The 22,895-nt window shown below is 37.0% G+C and overlaps 1 protein-coding gene and 1 non-coding gene across 2 annotated transcripts; one reads left to right on the plus strand and one right to left on the minus strand.

Annotated features, from left to right (window-relative positions):
• Nucleotides 1-717: 717 nt before the first annotated feature.
• LOC145771442 (U6 spliceosomal RNA) lies at nt 718-820 on the plus strand. Its single transcript, XR_014289230.1, has one exon. It is a non-coding gene; the product is annotated as a U6 spliceosomal RNA (small nuclear RNA).
• A 7,573-nt stretch (nt 821-8,393) lies between these two features.
• LOC145770921 (P3 protein-like) lies at nt 8,394-9,650 on the minus strand. The gene has a single exon (XM_082582664.1). It carries the CDS (start codon nt 9,648-9,650, stop codon nt 8,397-8,399), a length of 1,254 nt encoding a protein of 417 aa, XP_082438790.1. The 3' UTR covers nt 8,394-8,396.
• Nucleotides 9,651-22,895: the final 13,245 nt, after the last annotated feature.

A 22,895-nucleotide genomic window follows, 5' to 3' on the forward strand; every position in this document is an offset into this window, starting at 1 on the left:
TTGGATTTTTTTTTTGCTAAAACGCATGTTGCACACAATGACATCACGCTGAAACAAAAAACTCGCAAAAAGTTAATTTGGGTTTCCCCGCCCTTTAAGTAGGTTGACTCTTATGCTAGAAAAAAACGCATTTCGTACCCAGTATCCAGCGTTACATGTTGTTCATATTTATGTTAGATTAGCCTACCGCAGCAACAAAAGTAATCGAACAACGCTACTGCCAGGCCAAGCTCCTTTTACAACACTTTTGACTTTTTTAACAATGCCTAATAAACGAGGCCACTTGTTTTGTGCACTTATAGCGAGGCGAGCGGTTTCATCAGAATATTCATCGCCAAGCAAGAGTGGTGTTGTTACTTCGCTTAGCAAAAGATATCTTGCAATTAACAGTTTCAGTAAACAAGGAAATGTTTGACACATCGCAATACAGGCAACAATAGTGACCTGTAAACATATCAGCGAAAAATAGGCTCCAATAACAGGGAAAAAGAAACCAGGTACCATGAAACAAACGCTTGGGGAAATCACCGAAAAATCGTAATTCTATCGTAATTCATGAACAGTCTTCCCTCTAAACAAGCAATGAGTTGGTTTTTCATCCTTTTTGTGAGAGTCTATAAAACCGTCTGTCTTATATTATAGACAACTGTCACTTGCGGTGCTTATCAGCGTGGTAAGAATTTGTTAATTAACAAGTTTTGCAGTACTTGCTTCGGCAGTACATATACTACTGTAGCCTATAATTGGAACGATACGGAGAAGATTAGCATGGCTCCTGCGCAAGGATGACACGCAAAATTGTAAAGCGTTCCATTTTTCTTAAAAAAAAAACGTTTTGCAGTACTAAGCTAAATTTTTTCATAATACAATCAGAAAAAGTCTCTAAATTTATATATAATATTTTGCCAATTTATTATAAATTGAGTTGGCACACCGACCTATTTTGCTCACAAAAACTTGCATAAAGAGAACACTGCTCGTGAAACACAATAACGGTGAAACTCGCACTAGTGTTTGTATGACATTTGCAAACTTAAAATAAGCAACCCTATGCTCACAGACAAATTCGAAATTCGAAAACGGACGTTTTAATCAACCACTGGGACAGTGTGGCTGTACATCGCATTGGAATAACTTTAAGCAACCCCCACCTAGAACAACAATCTGATTGATCGGTCGGTGGAATCGTATGCAATGCGAAAATATGCTTTCCGGAAGGTATTTTTTGCCTTCGTGCTTTTTAACTCTTCAAGAAAAGTATTTTTGGTTATACTTGTACGCTGATACCTTCCGCGGGCCGCAGCGATACAGCGTGGCGGGCCGCATGCGGCCCGCGGGCCGCCATTTGGTGACCCCTGGCCTAAAGCGATAACGATAAACGAAAAATGCCTAAAGCGATAACGATAAACGATAAATCAAAAAAAAGTTAAGCGATAACGATAAGCGATAAATTATCGCCGATAATGTCCGATAACGATAATTTTTTTTTTTGATTAGCGCTGCCCCATCCCATGCAGCACGAACTGTTTTCATCAACATGACGAAAAATCGAACATAATATGCTGTAAAGGGACAAAACTTTTTGTAAGTTATGCATGAATAGAATCGCAACAGCGGCAGTAGGTATCGAATCTTCAACCTCTTGATCCAGAATCAAATCACTGAGGTAACCGCCGTGCTTATGATTATACCTTCAGATACCAGTTGGATGCTTTTATCAATTGAGTTACACTGCCGCTTACGTGCAGTAAAAAAAATAATTAAATTAACTGAAAATACCATAAAAAATTCCAAACTTTGTATTTTGCTTTCTGCTTAAAGGGCTGTTTACAGCAAAGTCAGCAATAATTGAAAAAATTCCAAAAAACGCAAAATGCTTGAAAATTTATCTGTAATCTTAAGCGTTATTGGTAGTAAAAATGTGCATACTGTGAAATCCATCAAGCTTGTCAAATCATAGTTAATTATTAACTATGGTCAAATTATAAATCAAGCTTGTCTTGTTTGTTTAAGAACAATAACATAATTATCGTAATTTACTGATAATTTCAGATAATTTTTTTTTGTTTTTTTTGTGAACACCATCATTAAAGCAATGGCAGAACGCTGAGTTGTTGAGATGAGAATTACAATAGCCTATAGGCACTGTATTAGTGGGAATAAAAATATTTGATTGAGGTAGGCTAGGTCGCATAGGTAAATGAGAAAGGTTATACTGTATTTAGCATCATTTTACCACGCAACTCGATGCGCCTATTGTCATGCAAAAACTACTACAAGATGCCAAAAATGTGATGTCGGTCTGCATGTCAAATGCTTCAAGCAATATCATATTCCGCAATGACTTGTTTCAGTGATATTGTGTTACTTTGCTAATTTTCATCTTCATATTTTTTGAACTTTCATTTTAATAAAATGCTTGATGACAATAATGACATTTCCCATTTATCACTTTGAGCGATAAGTAAAATGTAATAACGCTTAAGCATTACGCACAAGAAACTTGTGAAATTTGATAACGGATTTGCCTAGCGTCTTATAGGACGTTTTTTTTTCTCAAAAAGTACAAACACAATTAGGAAAAAAATAATTGTGATAGGCTATGTTCTTTAGGTCATAATTATGCAATTTGTATTTAAATTTTCCGAAATTTTTTTTAAGTACTTTCACTTTCGGCACAAATGGGTTAACTTTTTAAGTTAAATGGCACTTACGAATTTGGGTATTATTTTTGGATTAAAGTTATATCGCCAAGTTAGAAAAAAAATCGATCTTACAGTCTATAACCGATCTTGTGTTGTTATTGTGTGTGAATTTTGTCTTTTAAACTGAGTTTGTGACGTAACCGCACGTCTCAAGGCAAGTTCTTGCAATTTTAGTTAATCTACTCATCTAAAGATTTAATGCGCTTAAAACAGTAAGTTTCATGTTTTGACGAGAGGGATTTTATTTTTTTACGACAATTACTAAAAACTAACACTTTCAACGAAAAAAGAAAACACAAGAATAAAACGGTTGATCGTGAGGTGGCACGAAAGACCATGTTTCCGATGTAAAAACGGCCTCGTATTGCGACACTTTCACAAACCACTTGCCAATTTCTTTCGCTTCGCTTCAAAGGAATCTGTCCGTCTGTGCGCTTACATTTTAATTGTAAAATTCACTCGCGATTGCCGATTGCAGCAAAACAACAAGAGACTTGTTGCATGCATTTCATTGCATTGCAATTTGCAACTCTAAAAATTATTGTGTTGTCAGGGCCGTCGCTGCAGGGGGCGTGCCCCTCCCTTGACAACGATCTGTGCACATACACTTCAGGCACTGAAGAAGAACTGGTTTTAATTCTAGTTTCATGAACTAGGTGGCTAGTAAAAATATTACTTTTCATTGTCTTTCCACTTGTGTGTTGATCCGAAATAAAATTTATCGGCGATAATCAAATATTGCCTTTGGCGATAACGATAACTGAAAAAATAATTGAGCGATAACGATAAGCGATAAAAATTTATCGCCGATAATTATCGCCGATAAATTATCGCCGATAATGCCCATCACTGACCGCGCCTGAGCCTCTACAAGTAGCCTATGCTAAACTGACAGGATGTCCGCCTCGTTAGCTCAGTGGTTACGCGCCCAGCTCAAGATCACGCGGCGCTGGTTCGACTCTCGGGTGTGCGCTTGAGCAACGCATTTCAGGACTGCTCTCCATTAAGCGGTACCTGATGAATGAAATAATTCCCCGGCAACAACACTTCAACAATCGGAAAACTTCACTCTTCTAATCTCGGTAATCGGCCTGCGTCAAGAGCCTCTACAAGTATGCGAAACTACCAGAAATAACCTATCAACGGCTTTGTCAGTCCGAGGATAAAGATTCAAAAAACAAACCAAAATGCATTTCTCAGTTTAAGGATAAAAATCTCCTCAATCTACTAACCAAGACACGATAAAGGCTACCCCGGTATTCTTACAAAAACAAAAATAAATCGACAAACGTGTTTTAATTCTGTTACGGCTGACACATAGGCCCACTTTTAAAAAAATAACATGAACACGGAAATGAAAAAACGGCAAAGTACAATAGGTTAAAACGCTGCTCCATTTAAAGTCAAACATGTTGATGAGAAACGTTACAAACGTAGCCTATCACCATTAATAGCCTATCATTGAAATCATTTACATGGTGTAAATGCAAAGAAACACTGCAAAGTTTTGTCATTATTTTATTGAAAACAATTTGTATCTCTTGTGAAGCTTGCTTTTCAATAGTGGAAAACCTAGATTATTGCTTAAAGTGATTATGCTTCAAGAGTTACGGCACAAATTTCGGTTCCGAGAGAGCCAACACAAAACAATTCCAGCAGAGGTGAGTAAAAATAACTCCAAAGGCGAGCATAAAACAAACGAGACAAGCAAAATCAAGTGAAGTATTTAGACGTTTAATGACCTTAAAGTCAGGTTTCCCTTCAAACACAAAAATATATCGCTTGTGAAATGAACATTCTTATTCACGCATACCGGCAGTAGATTGGAAAAACAGAACAAGAATAGAAACTTTGAATAAAAGTCATTTGCCAATCACACCGTCAGAATAAGTGCCGCACTGATGAAGCCCAGAATCCGAAACAGGGTCGTCTATTTTCATTCTCTCATCAACTGACTGTCGATAGATTTTAGTATATTCATGGGGAGCGTCGAGACTCATTGTTATGGTGGGTCACACGTAATAGGCTACTCTCTCTCACGGTGGGTGATCACGATCAATCATTTTTTGTTTTGGTAAGAAAATAGTAAGTTGCTCTCAAATTCCTTCCTTTTTGAGTTGTTTGTTGTTTTCAAACCCAATATGTGAGAGTGGGAGTTCTTGATGTTGGGGTTTGAGAGCGATAGGAAATAAGCTATCCCAGTCGGCAAGTTAGTCCTTTTTAATATATATATATTCTGCAGACGCTTGCTGATTTGCTGGCTGGGGCAATTGGGGCATAGGTAAAAAGATCCCCAGAGGCAAACAACTAAACAGGAACGCGATAATAACCTTAACAAGTGCTCAGAAGGAGCAACAACCCTTTAGCATTTATGGACTTTTCGCACCCAGGCGCACGTCAATTAATCAAGTGAGCAAATCAATTTTATTACGTGAACTTAACCTCTTCCGACATCGAATCAATATAAAAATATTTTTCAGCCTAGAAATTTGAGTGAAATACTTTCGGTTCAAAAGTTCACTTACACACCAACAAACAAAGTTAGAGCAAATAAAACACAACTTCGTGTATAAAAGTAAAATAAAATACATGGATATTTGCGAACAATGTTAAGCAAACAACCTACAATAACAAAAAAAATCTTTAAATTGTGGACATTAGCTTCAAAGTTGTCAGAAGATAAAACTATTACTCTCAGACGAATTACTGTTGAAAAGTTGGTATATTTATAATCAGTAATCATAATGATCTACTTGTCAGCAGCTCTGCATAACTTTGCAGGAATTATTTGCCCTTCTTCAAAGAATGTTTTGATATTAGTAGCTGATACAGCACTATGTAAAACGCATTAATAGCAATACATACTAACAGGCTGTTTATATGCAACAACATAACTAAATCAGATTCAAAGTAAACTACGTTGAGACCAATTAGCTTAAATTACAAGTGAAATATTCATTTAAGAATTTTTGAAAGTTGAAGTAAAATTTGAACTTCCATTATGCTTTTAAAGAAAATGTGGCTAACAAAACAACAGAAGCATTCACAGTGTAAACTGACAATTTTTTTTGTAAACGCAAATATCTACATAATGAATTTTAACACGCAAATCAAGCAGTAACCAAAACATTAAGCTTAAAAAAAAAACAATAAAAGATTACAAGTGGCCTACTGGTTGGGTATTTGGGTAACTAACTGTCACTTCCTGGTGTGTTTGTATTACTTTACAAGTGCATAGTAGCCGATGCCATTGTAAAAAAGTATCAAACCCTAAATTCTTTATTGCAATACTGGCAACAATCTTCATTGGTCCCGCATCACTACAATTTAGGGCTTGATACCTTTTTACAATGGCATCGGCTACTATGCACTTGTAAAGTAATGCAAACACACCAGGAAGTGACGGTTAGTTACCCAAATACCCAACCAGTGGGTCTGCCACTATTCGGTGAGTCCGATTCGGTGAGTTCCTAACTTCTAATCCTAACCCTAAAACGGCAATGATAATTAGGCTACGGTACTCGACAATTTAAAAAAAATTGAAAAAATCCCCCGTTAAGGGATCTGACTCACCAAATCGGACTCACCGAAACGGGCCATTTCGTGAGTTGATAATAAGAAAAGAAGTGTGATAGGTTGTTGAACAAAATTGTTTGTTACAAAGCTTGGCGTGTTCATCGGTTTTAACTTTGCTTACCAATATACTTTTTAAACATAGAAAACTCAACAAACATGAACACGGAAAACATATAAGTATAATATCAATCAATTCACATTACACTGTAGTCAGTGTGCTACTTGATACACCAAGTGCTACAAATATTAATGTTCGTTGTGAGCCACAACGCGATTATCTGCACTATTGTGTAAGGTGTCAATAAGAACAGTAAAGAAACAGAACATGAGGATTGAGGACCCCATTGTGCAAAAACGGGTCTGCTACTATTCGGTGAGTCCGATTCGGTGAGTTTCTAACCTCTAACCCTAAAACGGCAATGATAATTAGGCTACGATATCCGATAATTTAAAAAAAAAATTGAAAAAATCCCCCGTTAAGGTATCGGACTCACCGAATCGGACTCACCGAAACGGGCCATTCCGTGCAAAAACAATACATATGCCAGTAAACCTTTCTTTATTCAACACTTAGTTTCAAGTACATAGTTCAAGTTATGTTGACAAGCAATAAAAGTTGCAATAAGCTGGATCAAAGTCTGTGCTACAGTTTTTATAATAAAGGACTTACGCTAATAGTGAAGGAGTAAAACCAAGAAACAACAATTTTTTTTTATTTGTTACCTGTTGCACCACAAGATAACTGCAAATACAATTTCTTCCCATTAAAATCTGTTTTTTTGGGTATTCTTATTTCTGATCATGTTGTGAAACTGTTTATTCTAAATTAGTTCAACCTGTTAAATGTCAATTGTTAATGTTATTTTTCCTGCTCACCAAACTGTCATGTTGTTGGTAGCATGCATTACACAAAGTTTTGACAAACCTTGGTAGGGTATTCATGAAAAACACTCAATTTTTCTTCAAGTGATAGCATGAGACATATAAAACTCTTAATTTTAAACTTCATTCCGAACAACATTAGCAAGATCATAATAAGATTATAAATTGTGTAAATACACAGACACAGCTGATACAATTTTTGTTTAAAGGCTTGTGTCATTCAGAACATTTGTGCAACTAGATAGCGTACATAACTACATATCCATACTGTGTTCATGCAAGCATAGTTCAAAAAGACTGCAATTAATCACATTGTATCAAAAGTTGTGTAAACAGATTTTTTTAATCATAGAATTTGTAGAACATGATGAAGCATGGCAAGAAGCAAAGTGGAATGAAAAACACCATAGTTCATTCCATGGCAATAGACCATTACCATACCAACGTGCAAGCTTCAAGTTTGGCCGGAGGTCGATCTGTTAGCTCTATCGCTCAGTCAAAATCTCAAGTATAAGGCGATGGTTTGAGTAATAGCTGATGTACCACAGTTTTTGTGTATGTTAGCTACTTTTGTGCTACTGTTACCACACAAATAATATATATATGAGATTTTAGCAGAACTTGTGTTGGAAATCAAAAAGCATCTGGCAAGTTCTGAGAAAATTTGTCATTTTGTTAACATAAAACTAGAAGGTTTGCAGTGATTAAACATTCAGTTTGATAATTTGGATTCTCTAACCAATCATTTCAAAGGGATATGAAGTAAATTTAGCCTAGAGTTCAAAATCAAAATTATATCGGCTTCCAACCATCACCATAGGTTTGCACGTTGGCAAGGCCTGTGTATATAGATCACCATAGTCTACTTTACAAATCAATGTTGCAATAAAGATTCTTACACTAGAGGTGGCAAGAAATCTATCCAGATTGGTCATATTAACCTTAGAGCAATTGATTCAGTAAACAAGTCCCAACAACACAAATATAAGTCGATTATGTGAGTAATTGGAAGAGTAGTTGCGATGAAACTTGCCAAACTACCGTAAGTAATTAATTTAAAATAAAGCAAATTCGAGGCATGTAGTTAGGTTTTAAGCTGCTAATGATTTTATGAAAGAGAAATACAGCTGAGAGACGTTGCCGACCATCTAGCATGGGCGGCTTAAATTCTACAAACGCCGCAAATTCTTATTGTCTAATACAGTACATAAAATAATGATACACAGCTCAGCTTCACTCTTCACCCAAAAAGCGAGTTGTTTCCTCTGAATCCATTGTATCTGTCATTAAGTTGTGTTTCACGGACTGCTTTTGGCATTTGGATTTAATTAAGTATAAAAAGTACCATATCAAACCTGCTAGAGTTTGTCCAACAGTAATCATAATGATAAGGATTGAAGCTAAATCTGCTTCTGGTTGGGGAAAGGAAAGTTCTATAACTGCAACTCCCAGAAGAGTGTTTTTTAAACCACTTTCTAATGATATTGCTTTACTAAGTGGCCATGAAAAGTTGAAACATCGAGCCAATCCAATGCCTATCAAAAAAATGCTTACAGGAACTAGAAACGCAAGAAGAAATCCTATTCGTGGCCCATAAAGCACATATCGAGAAGTTACAACGACAATGGATAGTCCACCAGCAATCAAGAAAAGGCTCAAAGGTCGAATAATTTTTATGAACTTTTCAGCCCAATGGGGCCATTTTCTTCTGATGTACATTCCACATGAAATTGGAGTGGCTATAGCCATCAACATCACCATGATATCTAAATAAGGGATTTGAATGTTGTTTGGAATACCAGCAGCTAATACATATATTCCAATTACGGATGGCATTGCAACCATTGCAAATAAAGTTGACATCAAACTTGCAGTAATGGCAAGAGTGATGTCGCCGTTAATCAAATAGCTATATACATAGCCGCCACCTCCACCTGGGCATGCAGTGCAAACAAGAAGGGCAAGAGCCATTTCCTGACTTAAATTGCACACAAATCCAAGAAATACAGCTAGCAGAGGCATAATCACAAACTGTATAAACAAGCACAGAGCAAGTTCCATCGGTTTTGTAACAACTCGCTTCAAAACCTCTAACTCAATCTTGGCTCCAAAAGCACATTTGTTGATAAGTACCAATGGACCTAAAATAAACAGAGCCAATTTATCAAACAATGTTATTTTGCGTAATATTTTTACTGGAATTGATAATGGTGATGGTGTGATTCCAGTAAAATTGTACTTATTTTCTAGTGGAAGATCAATAACTATACTTGTAATCCCCAAATGTCCTCCTTTGACATGAATAAACGCAGTGCTGTTGCTGCAAATAAACATTCCAAATGACTTCGGAATAGAATTGTTCCCAATGAGCAGATTACCAATAGCCTTATCTTTAGTTTCCACTTTAAATGTTACATTATCAGGTAAGAACACAGTACCATTGACATCACATTTAAATTCATAGACCATTGTTTCTTCTTCAAACATCATAATTTCATTTGTTGAATTTTGCTCTTGATTTTTGTTAAAAAAAGTGGATAAAGAACCAGATGATTCAGTGAAAATAGTTGTAAGTATCCATACTGCCGCAATATACTTCCATTCCATTTCTTAGCCAATATTTTAACATTGACACCTTAAATTCTAAAAATAAATGTATATAATATATATTATATATACATTCTAAATAAATCAGAGTTTCAAACAAATTGCAAGATTTTACAGCATGGCAGTGATATAATGTAAAAACAATGATATAAAACAATATTAAATTACTGTATGATAGAAAATCCAAGTGTGTATGCAAGTACATAGGCATCGACTATGTGAATGCAGCAGTCGACACCTTTAGGTCTGAGACAGAGGGACATGAGATATTATTTGGCTCCCTCGTTTTTTTGCTAACAAATCTATTCCTCAACTAAATTAGACTTTGACTACAGCAGTTATACGGAAAAGATTGCATAAAATTTTGTTCAGCAAAAGTGGCCACATCTTTTTTCAAAAACAATAATTCACAAAGAGAAACTTTCATTCCAACAAAATTAAAACTTTCAAAATCTGGATAGTAACAACTTGTTTTAGCCTGATGCTGCGAGTTCGCTGTGGTAGTATTAGTTTGCACTCACTTTAGAACACAGCGCTTTCCAATCAAATATAAAGCTAGTGCAAACCGCTAGTATCATAACGAGCTTGATTCACAGCATCAGGCTAAAACAGGTTGTAAATATCTACACTGTGAAGAAACAATCTTGCTGCTACAAGCGAAACTCAATCTATTGTATAATTGAAAATCTTGAACAATTAAACTTCATTAGTTGCAACTGAAATCTTACAAAACAATCTCTATTCAGAAAAGAAAGCATAAAATAATAGGCTAGTGGTTTTAGTCTCATTTTGGCAACTTAAAGTCCCTCACAATTAAAAATGCAGGGTAACAAGTTTGAATTACGTGTGCCAAAAAAATGATATCCTAAAGTTTGTCCAACTCCAATATACTTTTACGCAGTGGCTATACTGTACTGTAGTTACCATAGCCTATATGATATAGTACAGTGGTTCTCAAACTTTTTTTTGTTGCGACGCCTCTGGAAAAGTTTTCTGGACTTGCGACGCACCAGCAAATAAAAGTAAATGAAGAAACTTATGATTAAAGTTTTGTTTATTGATACAACAGCAAAAAGCAATGCATAATATTTAATGTGACGTGTGGGCTAGTTTGTTTTCACAAAGTTTATTGAATCTTGGGAGAATTTTTGAAATTGCCACCCGCATTTCTCTTTCTCTGTTTATTTGTGATCGATACTTGGTTTTATCACCGCCAAGGCAGAAAATTTTGCTTCACATAAATACGACGTGGCGAATGGGATAATAATTCGCAGTGCTTTCTTTCACCAAACCTGGATAATCGTCATTCATTGAATCCAAAAATTTGCCGGAATATTCTACTACGAAAGGATCACGAATCCATTCGTAGTTTGAAAAATTTTCCGGGAAGTATTTTGCAAATTTCGACTCGAGCTTGGACAAATGTAAATAAATAGGCCCATACTTCGCAAATATGAAGGGAAAAAAACGCACTTGCAACCTCAATTCTTCACTGTTTTCAAAATGAAATTACACCTAGAAAAATGATTTAGAGTTTCCAATTTTTTTTTGGAGGATAGACATCCAATACTACGTTATGGTATCAGCAGTGGCAAATTGTTTAGTTAATTGCGGTGTAATCGGCTAAATGCATGGGACACATGCGTCCCAGCGGTCCACACAGGGTTAACCTGATTTTTATAATCTTAAACTGAGTTCAGCCAAGAAACGGAATTATTCTGCGACGCCATTGGAAAAGTGAAACGACGCACCAGGGCGTCGCGACGCACAGTTTGAGAACTACTGATATAGTATATCATACGCGCCGACTTCCGGGAGGGGGGGGCAGGGTTGATACTATCGAGTTGATACAACAGTACTTCACAAGGAATTATTACATGAATGCAGCCTGGAAATCATACGGAATGGAATTTTCAAAGTAGGTCGTAGAGTAACTTACGCTGCTGGAAGTCACGTAACTATTCACGGCAATATTAAGTAAACCAGCTAAATTAGACGAGCTATTTACAACGAGGTCTTCCCCGCTGTAAGATCAATTATGTCTCAACAGAACGCATTGTTTTGCTCGCAATGTGTGAGAATTATATAAATCGAAAACCGATGAAAGAAAAGGTGTTTATTGTATTGGTCGCAGATATTGCCTGCATTAACGACGTCTCTTACCGCTATTATCACTTAGTCAACCTGACATCATTGTTTTACATCGACTTCAACGATCATGGAATGTTACGTAATAAGAACGATTATATCCTACACGCAAAAATAATAAAATTGATCTCTTAAAACAGCTCTTTTTGCTGTTTTGCCTCGTGAGCTTTGCATATTGTTCAACAAGTGTACTATAAAGTTTAAAATTGACAAGAAATCATTAAATTTGAAAATTAAGTTTGAACCTTTGCAAACAAACTTAGGCTATTCAAAACTTTTACTTCGGCCGACGCCATTTCACACTTCGTAATCTATGTAAACTGATAGCGGATTTCCACTATGCTTGAGATCATGATTTTTAGCGTTTCATTTCAATAACTTCACTGTCTTGATCGTTGTTATTCACTCGCACGAAAGGGAAATGAATCGGCTTGTTTTCCAACTATTCCAATTATGAGCTAATAATATCACAATTTTTACGACTAGGCGTACTGCATGCGTAAAACTAATCGTTTTAATTAAATCAACATGCATAAAACTAATGGTTTTCAATTCGTCGGCTGCGTGGCCGAGTGGTGAGAACGTCTGCGCAACGTTCGAAAGGACGTGGGTCCGACACCGCTCCAGAGTACGCGGCTGTGTCTCGGCAAAGACACTTAATGGCAAGTCAAAATAAGGGGAGCAGCTGACTCGAAGACTATATGTCACTTCGCTGCTCCCTGTCGTCTGTTGTATCGCAGTGTACTGTATGTTATCGCAATGGGCGCAAATAAAAACACGATTATTATTATTCAAGCAGCGGTTCTAATAAATTCGGTTTGTGACCTGGGTGTCAATATAAACAAGACAGTAACTTAATCAAAGACTATTTTAATTGAGTAAAATAGCGTTATGATTATGACGTCATCACCTTTCTCGCCCCCCAAGGTTTTTTGAAAAGTCGGTGCATATGTAGTATATAATGATAGCCACAACCTCTGAAAAGCATAACTCTTATCACTCATGCATAAAGTTTGTCATTTTCATGTATGGTCATTCCCCTAAGCACAATTTTTTTTTCTGAAACACGAAATATTTTTCATCACCCACTATTTAATTCTGAAGATATTTTTTTTTGGTGGTAATCCACTTCTAGCTACTTGCGTCTACCTTACAAAACAATTTATTTCAGGCGAAAACTCCTCAACTTCGGAAATACGGAAGAAGATCGTGAATTGGGAGCGGGAAGATCGTGGAAGGGGAAAAATCCCTAATGCGTAAATGCGCAATTGGGGAAATTCGTGGATACAACAAATCTTTCAATTGCACGTTTATTTTGGAATAAATTTGCTTCCAGTTGACATGGTTAGCTCCTGCATACCTACTGATTATTTTCACATAGTTTTATCCAAAAAAAAAAAAAAAAAACTTTGGCGTAATGGATCCCGAAAACGATGTTGGTCTATAGGAAAATATGTATAAATTACCGCGGATCCGCAATTTTCCTAATTCTTATTTATTTATTGAAAAAATATCAATCCAAACATTTTAAAGACTTGAGAACACAATAGCAGTGATGACATTACTCATCAATTGATTGATTGAATCTTTAATCGAGACGTACTATGGCATCATAGTTAGTGCATTGTCATTTGTTGCCTTTAACTCTTTTGCGGCCACGGACGTATATACACATTTTAGGATTTTTGCCATGATGACCAAGGTCATATCCATACGTCCAAGGTAAAAAGGTGTTTCAGGCAAAACAATGTAAAAATTTTTCGATCAAAAAGACTGTAAATTACGTATACTTTTTTGCACTGGCGCCGACTTACGGGGTTACGTGGTGGCCACGCCACCCCGTAACTGCTGTGGCGGGGCGGCAGCTACGCCGTTTAGATTACATTACTTACTGCAAATAAACGTAATTTGAACGGACGTTTAAATCTTTTTTTGATCATTGGTTTTCGCTTCAAGTCAACGTAAAGCAAGAGGTGAACCAATACAGTATTGCGAAGAAAATGATTGTTTTTGTCACAAGCTACGATCTTATGATCTGCTTGATCAATTTGCAAGCAATGAAACAATTTCATTAATGCTTCCAAATGTGGTCTGCATTGTGAAAATATACTTATCGTTGGTCGTTGCGCGGCGGAGTGATCGTTTAGTGCACTCAGACGCATAAAAACCTACTTGCGATCTACCATAACGCAACAGCGATTGAACCACGTCCTAATTTTAAATGTTTATCAAGCTGAAGCTTCACGGTTACAACTTGACCAGTTGATTAACCGTTGGATTGACAGAGCTGCTGTTTGCAAAAATACTTTTGCCAAATGTACCTCCTGTGCTTTGTTTTAAAGTTGCTTTGTAAATTATCGAGCTACAAATCAGGTACGTGAAAAGACAATTGCATCTACGAAACACGCTTAGTAAAAATCAAACAAAAACATGCAGTTTGAAAGTTTTTAGGTTGCCATTTTGTGCTATCCACCACCCACCCCGTGCAAAAATTAAAGTCGGCGCCTATGCTTTTTTGCTTAAAATTTTCCAAATTTGTCCATATTCATTCTGCTGTATCTCCTAAAGCATTGCGCGCAGAAACGAAGTAAAATTTTTCTCAAATGCAGATTGCAGAATTGTTTTCACATTATATTAAAGTACATATATTTTCATATTATTGCATCATGCTTGGGTAGCAAAGATTATATTGAAGTATACTTTTCTGCCAATTTTTAATTTTTTTAGAAATTAGAAAAAAGACCGTTTGGAAAATTGCTAATTGTATTATACATTGAATGTTTTTAATTTTACGGCAAAGCTTTGCATCTTCGGCAGGGTTCGATCTTAGCGGTAGTCCGCTAGCCAATGGCTAGTGAAAATTTGCACGGACTAGTAGAAATTTTGCAGTACTAGTCCGATTGGCTAGTGAAAATATTCGCCGGTGAAAAGTTTTGGTTTACAAAATGGCGATCGGCGACGTCACTCTGAAATGCTGCAAACGAAGAAGGCAGCAAAGTCGGTCGACTGAGCACGTGACTACTTTTTTCTCGCATTTTTGCTAGACACGACGCGTGGTAGTAGTCAACACAGAGTTGCCAATTTGGCTTTTTTGAAGCCAGATTTTGAGAATTTGGCTGTTTTTCAACTCGATTGGCTTATTTTTTTAAATAAAAAAAGCCAGAAAAATTAGGCTTTTTCTGGCTTTTTTTCATGTTTCATCGATTTTTTGTCAAATTAATAAAAAGCCAACATAATTTTGGCTTTTTTTGGCTTAATTTTATCTTTCGCGATTTTTTTTAGGAAAAAGTCCGGTCTGCGTCAATTTGAGCAGTAATTTCTACCTTATATTTGGTTGTAGTGTCCGACCGAATTTCGTTTTGAAGCTGAAACTAGAAATTTTTCCAGTTGCTTGTCTTTTCATTAACTATGTTTCTGCGTTGTCGCTGAAGTCAAAGTTCGGTGGGACACTATTTGGTTGTGCACTTTTTATATGTGTATATATGTTTAATGAATACTAATTGGCTTTTTCAGCTGTTTCTTTTGCTGGCTTTTTTTGTGACTAGGTCTGGCTTTTTTGGTGAAGACAGGTTGGCAACCTTGGTCAGCACGGAGAAGTCAGCATCCCAGCAAGCAGCAGTTAGCAAAATTAACGTTTTTTTGTTGATATATCATCATCAAATGCTGATTCAATGTTACTACAAAGTGTCTAACGCTTAGTGTTAGCTGGGTAGTTATCGCTATTGAGGCTTCTTTGGATTGCTACCTTGTCGTAGTTGAAGAGCTCGTGTGCCTCCGTGACCTAGAAGGTGTTTTTGTGCGTATTGTTGCTCTCTTGTGCATACTGAAATCTGAAAGCCTTTAGTTAGTTTCAGTCTAAGCCAAAATACTTATCTTAATACGTCATCAGACAAGTGAAAAGTCAGTGAACTGGTCGGACTAGTGAAAAATCGTGCGGGCTAGTGAAAACGGGGAGCAACTAGTCCGGTGGGCTAGTAAAAAAAAAGTTAAGATCGACCCCTGTTCGGGTAGCTGAAGATGTATGCTTTCATTTCATGTCAAGATTGTGCGTCTAAGTCGTTCTTATGAGATGTTATTACGGCGTAAATACAAAAGATTTTTGTGAAAAATGTCTGGTTATTTAGATTAAACGTCTCGACCTCGGTGGTTGCGAAAAAGTTAAGAGGCAGCATGGATGCAACAGATATTACGGTACGTCACATGCTGGGAAAATGGAAATGTCCGGATTTAAATGATCCAGGACATTTTGCATATTTCAAAAATGTACTATGTTCCTGTTATTGACAAATAAACCATTGATTGATTGACATTTGTAAACTTAATCTACAGTATATCTTCAACCACCAGGTGTAAGCCTAGATTCGACAAACAAACAAATTACTTAGTAGTGTCCGATGAGTATCCGACAATGTTGCACATTGGTATGCCTTTGTCATTCAGTGACTGCTTGATTGCACTATCTTTGCTTTTTGCTGTGCTGTTATTAACTTCTACAGGGTCAAAAAACTGGGTTTAACACACATACCTCACATTGTCCGCCCGGTTAGCTCAGTGGTTACGCGCAGGGCTCAAGATCACCTGGTGCTTGTTTGACTTTCAGGGTGTGCGTTTGAGCAACGCATTTCGGGACTGCTTTCCATTCAGCGGCACCTAGTGAATGGAATAATTCCACGGCAACAACACTTCAACAATCGGAAAACTTCACTCTGCTAATCTTGGTAACCAACCTTGCGTCAAGAGCCTCTTCAAGTAGGCCTACCAGTAGGGATGGGCAATATAGAATTTCGAATAGTTGCAATCCGAATAACTAATTATTCGAATTGAAATGACATTTCGAATCGAATTTTCCAAACCGAAATGAAAATATCTGCTTTTCCGACTACCAAAATTTTTTATTGATTTTTCGCCGACTAGTTACGTTCGGCTCAGCTATAGCTATTCGCTCTAGCGAAAACAACTAGTCAGCTCTCATTACCAGTGCGTTTTGTAGACGTCGGAAGACCGTTGTGCAGTGGAGTGTGGATTTGCATCGTAGGTTACTAAACATGGAACACAATTCAACTCTGGGTGAGGCTACCGCTACACCTAGTGTCATAAGTTCCGCAACAATGCAGCAATCTAATGAAATGGATGATCTATTGAGCTCCGGTGTTGAAGCGACAAATATGATACTTCAGCATCAAGTAACAATGAATTGAATAATGGAACAAAAATAAAGAAAAGTTCCCTCTGTTGTTTGATCTTGCGAGGAAGTATTTAGTCACTCATGCATCCTCAGAAAGATCCTTCTCGAGTGCTGGATTAACAGCATCAAAACTGCGATTGCGGCCGACTGGCGAGCAATTAAAAGCTTTAAACATTCTTCACTGGAACAAAGACTTGCTCTCCATGGCAGTTACTGCTGTTTTTCGTTTCGTTGCCAATTTTCCATTATGTGTCTTTAATAAAACCAGAGTAAAAACAAAGCTTTTTGACATCTTCTGAAATTGAAATAACTTATTCTAGAATAGGTATTCGAAATTCTAAATTCGAAAAATTATTCTAGAATAATTCTAGAATAGCTTATTCTTCTATTTTGCCCATCCCTACCTACCAGTATGCGAAACTACCAGGAATATTTGTCAGTCCGAGGATAAAGATTCAAAACCAACATACCTTCAACATCACAAAAGACTACAACGATGCCCAGTTGTTTTACGGATGAAACATCCGTAGTTTCATCTGAAGGATCCGTAGTTTCATCTGAAGGATGCTGAATTTTGTCTTTATTAACGTACACATAGGCGCCGACTCCAGGGGGGCGGTGCCCCCCCGTGAATTTAGCTTGGGGTGGCTGCCCCCCCCCCAAATTATTTAAAAAAAAAATCCTAAATCAAATGTTTCTAAGTTCAGATTTGCGTTAGTTTGACCTTCATTGCAGATCGATCTCAATTAAAAGATCTACTTGTTGCAGCAAGAGCGCTGCTCCTAAGATAACAAAAGAAACAGAAGTACGGTAGCTGATAAACGCCAGCATGGTGCCGTTGAAGCATAGTAACAATAATTGAAAAACATTTTTCTTGATTTCTTCTTTGTTTTTTCTTGGGAGTGTCAATAACGAGGTGCGGTTTGCTGTTTGCTCAGTTTAGTATCTACGCGTATTAAGAGCTAAAGTTCAAAGTGACCAGCATATAATTCGAAGTAGCCTACATGCCTAGAAATTCGTTTTTGTTAACGGCGGACAAACGTGTCCGGTCTGAGCAGCTATCTCGGCGGACAAATTAAGTCTCACGACTGACACACCAGTTTTAGCCGTCGATCGTCATGCTTAATCACTTTATCTTGATAATAATTCTTCGCCATTTCAGAACTATAACTACGGTTTTAGAAGGCTTTTTAAAAATTCTGTAAAGTCACTCTGAAAGGCTTTCATCAGACCAATGACTTGCGCTTGAAGAGTCAAAGCGCCGTGTAGTTGGTCAATACGTCACATAACTGATTAACTTCCACCGAACTAGGTCGTGTGGCTTATTGCGTCACAATGCTCTAGGCAGAAGTCGGAAAATTTCTACACTAACGCTACTACTTTCTGCTGTGCAAAGTTTCATAGGCTTGTTTCTTTAAGTTTATTTTTGCGTGTCATGTGAGCGAAAGTGGATTTTCCTTGGGTCTTTCCTTTCTTACTGTAATACCAAAACTTAACAAATTTTGTTGCATCTTGCTGTAATAGCCTACTCGTATAATCTAATTTAGTAACCAACCTTGCCGTATCATTATTACTCAGAGATCAAAGCCAGACATTGTGACGTAAAACTTGAACTAAATTGCATGTGATTAGTGTACTGTAGAAGTACCTGTACTCCTATCGATTCTTAGCAAAGAATTCATATTTGTTACGCTGATTCAATGTCATGAATCGTTGAAGCAATGTAAAATCGAAAGTTTTACTCCTTGAATGGAAGGTAAGGGATACAGTAATCACATTTTCTAGATGCGCGCTAGAATGCGCGCGAAATTATATTCTCGCTACAATTGTTCGTGCTATGCAATGACGATTTGTATCGCTATTTCTTGCATTATTTCTCGGCGGACAATTATGACCGATCTAGATGGTACTTCCCGCGGACATCACATGCTGTGACGGCGGACATGTCCGATGTCCGCCGTGAATTTTGAGGCCTGAGCCTACATTATAAAGCTTGGCGATATACAATGGCATATAGACGCAAACAAACATCAATGCTGACAAACAAACATCAGCATTTTGAATGTAAGCAATCAGTCAGCTAGAAAGTTTGCCCCCCCGGCGACTTTCAAAACCCGGCGCCTATGAACGTACATATCAGTTTCTTAGCGAAAAATAAACCACTTCCTTGCCTCACAACATTGGTGCAATTTGTGGCATTAAGGTTCACTGGCGATAAGGCAACTTAATAAATGCCTGGTATAGTGGTGCTGCTGGTCCACCCTGGGCCACTAGTCTAAAAGAAAACCTTACCGTATCTGGTGCAGTGGCGAAAAAGGCAACAACAGGCCACTGACCACTTGCCACAAGGAAACAAGTGATGATGACGTGATTTCAAAAATCAACTTCATATCACATAAAATGAAACAAAACAGAATTTACTGATTAGCAAATTATATAATACGATTTGTAAGAAATTGCGAAAAATCCCTAGATCATCAAAATCCCTAGATGTGTCCCTAAAAAAGGCTAAAAGTTCCAATTTGGAACTAAATCCCTAAAAGTGAGAGCATTGTTCCCTATGAATCTAGATCGGGAATCGGGATTCAGAAACCGGAAGTTTACTGCAACTCAGTGATGCCAGATTCGAGTTTTCTGACTACACCATTTCAACTAGAATTACACCTCGCCCTAAATTTTCTCTTAACAATACAGAAGTCTCTCGCTGTTTTCTATACATCATTCAATTGTTTTTTTCCAATAAAGGCAGTAGCCTACAAATGTGCAACAGCCAAAAAACAAGTCTACGACCTTAACTTTTTGCATAAAGAATTTTCAGACTAGTGAAATAGGTTTACGGACTACAGAATAGGTTTACTGACAAACAACTTTATAAATGCAACACAGCAAAAAAATACATTTTCCTAATTACATCAAATCTGTGATGGTGTAGAACAATTTTTTTTCTACACCAAGCCATTTCAAATTACAGTACACCATTTTTTTCAAAATCGGTGTCAAGGACTATCATCTGGCAACACTGCTTCCGTTGTTAGGACAGAGTTGCCAAATAACAGCTCAGTTCAGTTTATTTTTATTTCTGACCATCACAATGAAAAACAATATATTACGAACATAGCAGAGGTCTACAAAAAGGTAGAAGCGACAAAACGCGGACGTTAGTTATACAGTTATAAAAAAACTCAAACAAACTTATGTGATTAAACTTCATTAAACTTAAAATTTATTTTTAAACTTCATTTTCTTTGAATTTTTAAACTTATGTGAATTTATTTTATTTTATAGGAGTAAAAAAACTAATAACAAACAAAACAAAAATAGACAGTTACTATGTTGATCAACTTTGGTGCGCTATCAAAAGTGCTGATCTTCGAGGGAACACTCTTCATGGTTACGCGCCCGGCCCAAGATCACACGGCGCTGGTTCGACTCTCGGGGTGTGCGCTTGAGCAACGCATTTCAGGACTGCTCTCCATTTAGCGGCATCTAGTGAACGAAATAATTCCCCTGCAACAACACTTCACTCTGCAAATCTCGACAACCGGCCCTGCGTAATGAGTCTCTACAAGTAGGGGAGACCGGGGCAAGTTATGCAACGGGGCAAGTTGTGCAAGTCCCCGTTTGAAAGGAAGTAAAGAGCATAATAAATCTTTAGCGCCATTATTATATTTTACCTATAATGCCTTTGAAGCACGTGAATTGCAGTTATTAGTTTTTTGGGCAGGTTAGGCTTGATCAACGATATAAGGTGTTTATGTCTTAGGATCTAAATTCGGATGCAAACAAAATTTTGATTTTTTGGATGCACAATACAACTAGTCAAACTTTAGCAGTAGGGGTCAGTAGACATGTGATGTAGTTGTATTTTGGCAGGTAAAAATTTTTTGTACATTTGTTAGTTTTCTTGAAATTTTTTGTTCTTTAAAAAAAGTGTGAATGGGACAAGTTGTGCAATTGATGACGGGCAAGTTGTGCAACTGTAATATGATCGTAATATGTTGCTCAATTTGCCCTTGGCACTAGTGTTGCTCAACTTATCCCATGGTGCTACACAGCTTGCCCACCATGGTGTTGCACAACTTGCCCCGGAAAAATAATCCGGGGCAAGTTGCGCAATCGTTACTTAAACTTGAATACAGTGCAAAATAATAAATAAAACCAACCAGTTTTTGTCTTAAAACTTGGCTTATTAGCATGTTTTTGAAATGCAATACTTGAGTCTTGGAAAAAATTAATAAAATAAAAAAAATTAGATTTAAAAAAAAACCTGCTCAACTTGCCCCGGTCTCCCCTACCTATGCGGAACTACCAGGAATAACCAATCAAAGCTTTGTCAGTCCGAGGATAAAGGTTCAAAACCAGTCAACGTTTCGACAATAGATTGAGTGCTACATGCATGTAATATTGTAGCGTTCCATTATTTCAACATAGAAGTTTTCCTAATGAACTGCAGAAAAATTGTTGGCAAACCAACGCGTGAAATGATAAAAGGTGACATGTTTTTAAAAGATAATTATGAGCTCGTGTTGTTTTTATTTTTGACATAGCCTACAGTAGAAATGAAATAATTTGTATAATAATGCACTTACCAGATTCTTCATAGTTTGGTGATCTTGGTAAACTTACTTTTTATTTTAAAAAAAAACTTACTTACGTGCGGGGTAACCAATGTGGTTATATTTATTTTATTATTTAGGTTATTTAAGTATGAGATTATAGTTTATATTTAAGTATTGTTGTGTCTTGCCTGTCTTTGGTATAAAAAAGCAAACTCTCTCCCGAAACTATATTTAAGTATGAGTTTAAGTATGAGAATGGTTTGTTTATAAATTGAATTAAGATGAAGGCTGTCTAACTGCCTGATGAAATTTCTATTTATCTAATTTAGCTAGTTTGGCTATCTGACTCCATTATCTAATTTCCACACAATTGTTATTCGAATTATAATTTTAAGTTATCAGAAGGTGTTCGTATAATGTTGTAGGTCTATAACACAATTTGAATTTAAACAGTACAGAATAATGAAATTACAGGATAGTGAAACATTATCACGAGTTATTACATTTTAATTAAACAATCAATTTAATGTTTTTCTGAGAGCTGAACTGGTCTAACTGAGCTTCTATTTACTTCGGGAGCAGTTTACACGGAAAATTACAAAAACTTTAGTAAAAGGCAGGAAAACTTATATGTTGAAATAATGGATCGCCACAATATTGTAAGCTTTTTTCTCGAAACATTTCTGATAGAAACTAAATTGGGAGCATGTTTAACCGTCGTCAGCAGAGTAGCCCATCGGCCCAAAGTTAGCGTCAGAAAGGTAGCTACCTAGACGACATGGACTCGATTCCCACCCATGCCAGTAGCCTACTCTTTTTTTTCTTTAGTCGCTAAGTTCAAAGCAAGAATTAACCTTCTGGCTGAGCGTCAGAAGGGTTAGGCTACAACGGCTGTAGTCAGCTATAGTCCACAGGAAAAATCATCCTACATTCAAACTGAGTTCTACAAGTCAGCAGTTGTGAACTCAGCAAGGTACAACTGAGCAGGGCCGGATTTAGCAGATGAGAGCCCGGGACACTTTTAGATCAGGAGGCCCCCGTGCAAAAACCACCTCTACGTCTACTGTTCAGGCTAGCATTAATCCAGCACCACACTGCACAGCATTTTGCAGAAACTTCAAAGGCTGAATGAAAAAACAATATTAACACAAAATCAAATCTTTTCCACGTCAGGGGGCTTTTCAAAAGGGGGGCCCAAAGCATTTTGCACCCTCTGCCCCCCTTAATCCGGGC

Source organism: Aplidium turbinatum, chromosome 5, assembly GCF_918807975.1.
Source record: "Aplidium turbinatum chromosome 5, kaAplTurb1.1, whole genome shotgun sequence".
Taxonomy (NCBI): domain Eukaryota; kingdom Metazoa; phylum Chordata; class Ascidiacea; order Aplousobranchia; family Polyclinidae; genus Aplidium; species Aplidium turbinatum.

What these genes read in the sequence shown, in the direction of transcription:
- LOC145770921 (XM_082582664.1), bottom strand. Translation starts at nt 9,650, where the DNA reads ATGTTTGAAGAAGAAACAATGGTCTATGAATTTAAATGTGATGTCAAT.